This window comes from Apodemus sylvaticus, chromosome 17 (genome assembly GCF_947179515.1).
Source record: "Apodemus sylvaticus chromosome 17, mApoSyl1.1, whole genome shotgun sequence".
Lineage (NCBI taxonomy): Eukaryota > Metazoa > Chordata > Mammalia > Rodentia > Muridae > Apodemus > Apodemus sylvaticus.
In genome coordinates this window covers 20461643-20470076 of record NC_067488.1, presented here as the reverse complement: position 1 = coordinate 20470076, position 8434 = coordinate 20461643, and the positions used below count along the sequence as shown (strand labels likewise).

At 45.7% G+C, this 8434-nt stretch overlaps 1 protein-coding gene across 1 annotated transcript; it reads right to left on the bottom strand.

Moving 5' to 3' along the window:
* Positions 1-1430: 1430 nt before the first annotated feature.
* Positions 1431-5630, bottom strand: Aard (alanine and arginine rich domain containing protein). The gene is made up of 2 exons (XM_052161689.1): positions 5289-5630; positions 1431-1753 (listed from the first exon to the last, which is right to left on the bottom strand). Exons 1-2 carry the CDS (start codon positions 5628-5630, stop codon positions 1598-1600), a joined length of 498 nt encoding a protein of 165 aa, XP_052017649.1. The 3' UTR covers positions 1431-1597.
* Positions 5631-8434: the final 2804 nt, after the last annotated feature.

Below are 8434 nucleotides of genomic sequence, written 5' to 3'. Positions count from 1 at the left end.
GAATTGTTGCTGTCTATATGAACTGCAGGGGAAAAAAAATGGAGAAGAGACTGAGGGAAAGGAGATCCGGTGACCAGCCCAACTTGAGATCCATCTCAAGGGGAGGCTCCAAGGCACTGTTACTGATGCTATAGTGTGCTTACAGACAGAAGCAGCATGGCTGTCCTCCAAAAGGCCCAACAAGCAGCTGAGTGAGACAGATACAGATACTTAGACCCAATCAATGAACTAAAGTCGGGGACCCCTGTGGTTAAATTAGGGAAAGGCTGGAAGAAGCTGAGGTAGAATTCTACCCCATAGGAAGAACAACAGTCTCAACTAACTGACTCCAGAGATCTCTCAGTGAGCCACCAATCAGGCAACATACACTAGCTGGTATGAGGCCCCAACACAATACATCAGAGGACTGCCTGGTCTGGGGTCAGTGAGAGAAAATGCACCTAACCCTTCAGAGACTTGAGGCCCCAGGGAGTGGGGAGGCCAGGCTGGCGGGGGGGGGGGGGGGGGGGGAGGTGGGAGAGAGCTTCCTCTTGGAGAGAGGGTTGAGGGGAGGAGGAGTGGGATGCGGAACTGTAAGAGGGAACACCAGGAATGAGTAAAGACTGGACTGTAGGGAAAAAAAGGTAATAATAAAAAAGTTTATAATTAAAAAAAAGACTACATTCTTTCTGTTCTTTTGTCTCAAGAACTAATTTTAATTAAAATTATACACATTGTCATAATTTCATAAATAATAACCACTAGAAACACCAATTGGGTCTGCAACTATTTTTATTAATTTTAATTGTGCACAGTAAAGCATTTAGGTGGTACAAGCAGATCTTTTAATTCAACAAGAACCATCTAAACTCCCAAGTTAATTGGACAAAAAGAACTAAATTAGTTAGGAAGTTAGGGGTGTACATCTTGAAAGTCAGACTTGAATCAACTGAAGCAAGAGATTATGAGAAGGATGGTCAGTATTTTACGTTTCAGTGACAGCAAGTCCAGGAGAACATGCCCACATTCAGCAAAAAGGTGAGACACCCACATGCTGGCCACATCACATCACCCACATCACCCACATCATCACCCACATCATCACCCACATCACCCACATCATCACCCACATCAAGGGTATGGGTGGAATGTAGACATGAGTCATTCTCAATTTCACAAGTCAGAAGAGTACTGGATAGGCTACTAGATCAACCAAAAATAAATAAAGTAAAAATGAACACAGGTTCTGCAAGTTCGAGAAATCCTACACAGTGGCAGCTACATTCACGTTGCAAGCTGGTATGAAGGCAGTCTTAATTAGTGCTTTGGTTGTCTTTCTCCTCCATCCTCCCCGTCCCTCTTCCCTTCCACAACTCAGACTATAACTAGTCAAACCAACGAATGAACATTCTTAAAACTTAAAAAAAAAAAAAAAAGTCTCGCTCCCTTTCTTAGCTTTTTGTCCCACTTCCTCCTTACACCTAAGTTTTCGCTGAGCAAACTGGCCCTCAGAGCGCACATAAAGCATCAGTAGTGTTAATGCTAGAAGGGTTTCGGAGTGGCCTATGTTATGGCGAGGACTCGGGATAGCTTCGGAGTTGCAGGCTCAGGCTCTCCACTAGGCGTTTCCGCCCTCGGGATTCATCTCCTCATCCTGCGGGCTCTGGGGTTTGGAAGCGCGCTCCTGGTCCTGCCTCTTCTTCAGCTGCTGCATTTTCATGTTTAAATCCAGTAAAGTTCGGGCCAGCTGGTGGTTCTGGAAACGCAGTTCCAGCTAAAAGAAAAATAATAATAATAATAAGGGATTTTTATTAGTTTGCGATGTAGATCAAATGAAACTGCTCTCCGACCGCACGTGAGCAATAAGGAGTGGGTGGAAAAGGGGAATAAGACGAAAAGGAAGATGTATTTCGCACCTTATTCTCCCATTCTGACTTTTGGGCCTGGCTATTAAAGTAGCTTTTTCTACAACAAGGTAAAACCCAGAAAAATAAATAGCTTTTGAAATGGCCTTGAAATGAAAACAGAAAGCGCTGATGCACAAAGCTGTCTGAGTGAAAAATTCCTGCGCACCAAAGGCTGTTTTCAAGCAATGGCGTGGGATCGCAGGGAAATCCTTTATCTTTATGAGCTTTCTGAGCCACGGGATAACTGCCTGGGGCCACCTGAATGCTGGGATCTGGGCCCATTTACTTGATTACTTGTCATTTCAAGTTTTCAGGATTTTAAATGGCCTCCCTGCTGAGTAAAAACAGAAAATGACACCTCAGAGGCACATGTATAGTTATATGTCCTTATATAAGCTAACACTTTTCACTCTAGAACAAAGCCTGTTATGTAGCAAGGCTGATTCATAACCTCCCCCCGTGGGAGTTTACGAGGCCCTTGTGTGTCCAAATACAATTTTAAAAATTACATCTCCAAGGACAGGTTGCTTAGAAGGCAGTCTACCAACAAAGTTTGTTCCAGCTGTATCATAACCTAAAACTAAAGATCAATTGCTTGCATGTTCCTCCAATTGAGTCATGCTTCATGTGGTTTGTAAAATAACATTTTCTGAGTAGAGTCCAGATCAAGTCCAAAACAGTAGCCCTCGGGATAAGTCAGGGCACTGTCATAGTAACTGATTCCTTCTCCATTTGCAAAATAAAATATTAGACATAGGTATCTTTTTTTTTATTTTCCTCCGACATTTATGTTTTTATTCTTTTGCACTTGGAGCCAATTTTCTGGAAGCAAGAATTAGAAATGATAAAGGAGACAGAGATCCAAGACACCCAGCAAACAGAAACAAACCTCGCTGCCATCGCCATAAAAATCCCCCATCATTTACCCAAAGACCGATGCATGCCTCGGGCTCTAGAGTCCTGCCCTGCTTGGCTTGGCTAGCCAGGCCAAGCATTTCCTAGCACTGTCTGCTCGCCTGCTCCTCTCACAGGTAGCCAGAGACACCTGCCAGTCTCCAAGGGAAATGCTGCGCGCTGAGACACGCCTCTGTCCAACCCCTGGGATCTAAGATGCACTCTGTCAGTCCTCTTCCGGTGGAATGCAAATAAGTATCAACAGTTGCTGAGAAGCCTCCTGTAATCACGGCCAGGCACTGTTGCCCCTTTCTTAACCATACAGCCATGGCCTTCCATTCACACGCCGCTGATAACACAGAGATGCGTTACACCTGAACTGCTGAGGGCAGAACTCTGCTACGTTTTAATGGTTGAATCCTCAGTGTGGAGTGCCTTGCCTCGGAAATCCATGGCAGGTTCTCTGTGTCCTTGTTAAAAGACTGAGTGAACGAAGAAGGGATGAGACGATGAGGTGATGGATATCTGTCCTCTACCTTCTCTGCCAAGTACGAAAGGGTAAAATTACTGATAATGATTCACCCATCTAAGCACAGGATGTGCGATTCACACTTATTTAGGAAATTCAAACGCTCACAGCTTTTACATTTCTTTCATCATAGATCCCTTTGAGAGTCTGATGAAAGCTGTAAAACTTCTCTGAGGGGTGAGAAAGGGGGTTTTATATACCTAGAAAACTTTAGGTTTAGTTCCAGAAATCCAAAGAACTTAGAAATCAAGGCCACCCATTAGGAAGAGTAAGCCAAACTGAGCCTAGTAGGCATGACAGCATTGCTTCATCTTTAGAGAAACCCATCGGGACACAGGATGCCTCTGCATACATGGGAGCACTCGTTCCCATAGAGATTCAGCTACTCTCTGAGCAAAAACCACTTCTAGCGATGATCCTGAGGTAAGTAGCCACTCCTTTGCTTCTTAATGATCAGTCACCTGGGCTAGGGAGTTCCTGAAGATGCTGATCCAGGCCTACACTCCAGGAACACAGCATCTGGTAAAGCAAAACGTTTTTAATTTTTTTTCCCTCATTTCTTTACTTGTGCATATCTGTGTTTGCATGTGTGAGTACGCACATGCTTGTGCCACAAGTATTCCTGAATGGGGGGCAAGGAGTGGGTTTGGTTTTTTTGGTTTTTTTTTTCCTGCCACTGAGTGGGAACTGGGGATTGAACTCAGGTCTTCCAGCCTCTAAAGTACCATCTTGCTGGCTCAATTCTCAGCTCTCAGAATGTTCATATTTATCCCGCTAGACACAATCAACTTCCAAGATCTATAATATAATACCAACAGTCAAAAAGGAGTGCATATGGCCGAGGTATGTCATATAATATTATCTCGTATAATTATGACAGTAATCTCATGACATTATCTCTACGTTACAGATGAGTAAACCAACTCAAGTCTGCCAATTCAGTCTCAAAGCTGGAGGGCCAGCCTGCATTCGCAGAGCCTGTGAGTCCTTACCTTCTCTCGCACATAATACCTTACTTGTCTAAACCTCCTATTGATGAAGCACCTTATTAGGATGTTAAGGGTAAAGGGGCTTCAGAGCTTGTCCACTTGACCTCTCTGAGTCAGCAAGAAGTGAGGGGAGGGATGACATAGGCCAGCTCAGTAGCACAGAGGTTTAGTTCAGTCAGGCCTAGGTATCCGAGTGCCGCATCTGGGCCCACGGCACAAACCGCCCGGTGTGCAGCGAGGCGGTCTCACCCACTCACATCGTAAGATCAAACATAGGGCGTGCCTTATCAAATTCAGATTGTTAATATGGTTATATTGGATTTACTCTCATGTGACCCTTCTTAAAGCCAGAAACGAACTCGATCACCCGCTGAGGTTTCTAAACTGTTCTGAAGAAGTGATTAGTTGTCGCATTCAATCCAAAAGAACTTTCCAAGTCTCCATTACGCAGCATTCATATGCATTACCATTTTAAAGTCTGGGTTCTTTATACTTTTGTCCTTTTCAAATTGTCAAATTCAATTTTTTTTTTATTACAAAAAAAAAAAAGTGATCTAAGCACACTCCTCCCTGTTGAACAGCCAGTCTTTTTCTGAATTCTTAGCAAGGGATAAAATAAAAATACTTGGCATGATTTCGTTTTTTTATACAATTATTCCATCCATCTTGGTTGTTTGTTCCATTGATTTTTTTTTTCCTCTGCACATTAAACATAGTTATGCTAAGAGTTTGCTATGGGGAAGCTACTAGAAGATAGAAAGCTACAACAGACTGGGGAGGGGCTCCTGGAGTCTGGGCCAGTCACTCCAAGGTAGGCTGGAGCTGTGACCCAAGGAGGCCTTAACACCGAGTCCAGTGGAAATCGGGTGCCCAGGAATGATCCCCCTTCCCTGGCATCAACCCCACCCCGGGGATCCTCCTAAGGGCTACGCTCCAGCTTCGAAGCCACTGACTCCAGAGCGCGAGCCCCGCCGCACAGCCCGCGCTCACCAGCTCCGCGCGCAGCCGGGCCAGGGCGCACTCCATGCGCGCCCGGCTCCGCTCCTCCCGCGCTGCCGCCGCAGCCGCGGCCACCGCCGCCACCGCCTCCCGCGCGCGCCTGGCGCGCCCGCGTGCCGCCGCCCGCTGGAAGGCACGCTCCAGCTGCCTCCGGAGGTGCTCCAGCACCGGGCTGGCCGGCCGGGCTTGCTCCGGCGCTTCGATGCGCCAGGTGCCGCAAGGCATGCGGTGCACTGGGTGAAAGCCTGGGGACCACAGCGCAGCCCTTCCAGAGACTCCGTAGAGTCCCCGGGACATCCTCTGTCTGCAGTGGCTGTAGTCACCCAAGCCCATCGTGGTCCTTTTCTGTGGTGCTCCGACTGGGGATTTGGTTGCAAGTTGGAGCTTTTTAAGGCCGATGGGGCGGGGCGGGGGCAGTTAACGGAACAGGCAGGACCCTGGCAATGGACGCTGTTAATGCTTGGCCACTCAGAGCGCTGCTCCGCTCCTTGTCCATCTCCTCTGTCTTCTCTACCTCATAGCAACAAGGGAGGGAGGCCTTGTGACTAGAAGTTCTGACTGGATTTTTTTTCCCCAACCTTTTAGAGCTCAGGCTTTGAGAATGCACGGAGACTGGAACAGTCAACCCATGCAGATAAAAGCCGAAGAACTAGCTGAGAGATTTACAACGGAAAAAAAAAAGTTCAACACAAAGTTTCCCAGTTGCCTATTTCTTAGTACTGTGCCACTTTTTACACTTTCAACATTGTGCCAGGTGTGATAGAATCTAGACATACGTCTGATCTGATACGCAAGAATTATCCACAGTTTACGGTGGGAAGTTCGGGCCAGTTTACAAGTTAGACTAGTCTTTCTATGATCCCAGTAGCCCGGAGTTCTGAAACTCACTCGCTGCTCCTCTTTAACCCTGATGATTTCTTGGCTGGTCTACATATATGAAAGAGTTAAAATTAAAAAAAGAAATCAACATCCTCCCTTATTCCAAAGTGTACTATGGTATAGTTCCCAGTCCAATGTAATCATAAGCTAATAATGATTATCTGTGTCATATAAAGTATATTTTAATGCCTCGTTTGGAGCTAACTGAATGTTTCTTTAGAGGAATAAACAGTCAAAACTTCTATAGTCATACGCAATTGCAAGAAGAAACAACAGTGGCAGAAACAAACACATAATACTCTCTCCAAGGAACTGATGGTACATCTCTGAAAGACTGGTCCATTGCTTGAAGTGTCAATAGTAGGCATAAAAGATAACAAGAGAGCACTTATATTATACGATGCCTTATGTATTACTATAGTTCTTAGAATATGCCAGCCACTTTACCTATTAACCTATATAAACCTTACATGACCCTGTGAAATATATACTATTTTTTCTACATCTTTCCAAATGAGGAAAGTAAGAAAGGAGAGTCCACATGCATACCCACCAAAGAGTAACTTAAACCCATGTGGTCTGCTCTCAATGCATACCTAGGAAGCCTGCCTTGTTCATACCAATCACTGACAAATACTCTCCTCCCAAAGAGAGAAAATTGCACTTATGAGCAAGAGCTCAGACTCTGTGGGCTCATTAAATTCATCTCTATTGAAATGGCCTCAGTCTTCGCTGGATAAGGAATACAGATTGCCCAGCCTCTGCCGATAATCGCCAAGGTCAGTGCCTGATACACAACTTAAGTACGGTCATCCCTGACCACTGTAGAAAGAGACTCTAGAAACATTTGAAGATGTAGTCTATCAATAGAAAGTGAGAGATCAAGGGGCTGGGAACACGGCTCACTGAGGAACATGCTTGCCGAACAAGAATGAAGATCTAAGTTCGTATTCCCAGAACACACGAGAAAAGTCCAGATGGTAGTGCCTGTCATCTCGGCACTGAGGAGGCAGAGACAGAAAGACTGGTGGAGCCCGGTGGCCAGCCAGTCTCAGGGAACTCCAGGCTCAGTGAGGCCATGTCTCAATTGAGATTTAGCATGACTAAGAGAGACATTGGCCACAGAGCTCTGACTTCCACATGCGCATGTGCACACGGAACAGGGGCAGGGGCGGGGATGAGAGAGGGAGGGAGAAAGGGAAGAAAGAAGGAAAGATGGAGAAAGGAAAGGGATAAAAACACGTTAACATGGATGGGCGACAGTCCCTCCGTCAAAGCGCTTGCCAAACAAGTGATAAGATGGCAGTTTGGATCAGCAGAACCCACACAAATGTGAGTGTGGCAGAGAACCTGGATCCATCCTTGGAAGACAGAGACAGTGGCTCCCCAGAGAAAGTGGGTTAGTTGAAATCAACTGCATAGGAAAACGTTGAGCCTGGTTAAAAATAGCTGTGCCTCAAAGTATAAGGTAGAAGAGCCATCAGAGCAAGATTCCTACCATCAAACACCACACTCCCAGGCGCGTGCACGCACATGTGCGTGCACACACACACACACACACTCACTCACTTGCAAACACCACACACACAGGGGAGGAATAAAAATAAATATATAAATAATAAATTTATGATTTTATAATAATAAAAATATAAATAATAAATAAATATTATAATTTATTATTATTCCTCCCCTCCATTTCTATGTGCATGAGTTTGGAGATGACTTGGATGGCAGTCCAGACCTGCTGTCCCATGCAAAAGCACCACCAGTGTGTGAGACAGGAAAATAAGGAGGCAGGCACACAGAAAAGAGCCTGGCACTGAGACAAACACAGAATATTGATGAAGTATCCAGAATGATTCCAAAACGATAAGGTGGGTCTTCTTAAAAAAAGAACAGAGTATCATCTCATAAACAAAGAAGCCACTCCTGTCCCTGTCGTGTGCTTCTACGATGCACGTGTACAAAGCCGCTCACACAGTTCATTGCTAGGTCGTGCCACATGGGCGGTCCCAAGTGCACCAAGCTGACAGCTGGCTTTCTTGAAGTGTGTTATGCCTGGGATAATACAGTCAGCAGGAACGGAAGTGGGAGGAGTAGGATTTGATGTCACACCTACATGGCTCCAAGGGTCCTGTTATCTCCCCTCCGTGACCCTGAGCGACATAGCCTTCCTAAACCAGTGCTGGTTCTGCAGCACCATCACCTGAGCAGATCTTTCATTACCATCACGTTTCTGCCCTTACGTGTTAAGGCCA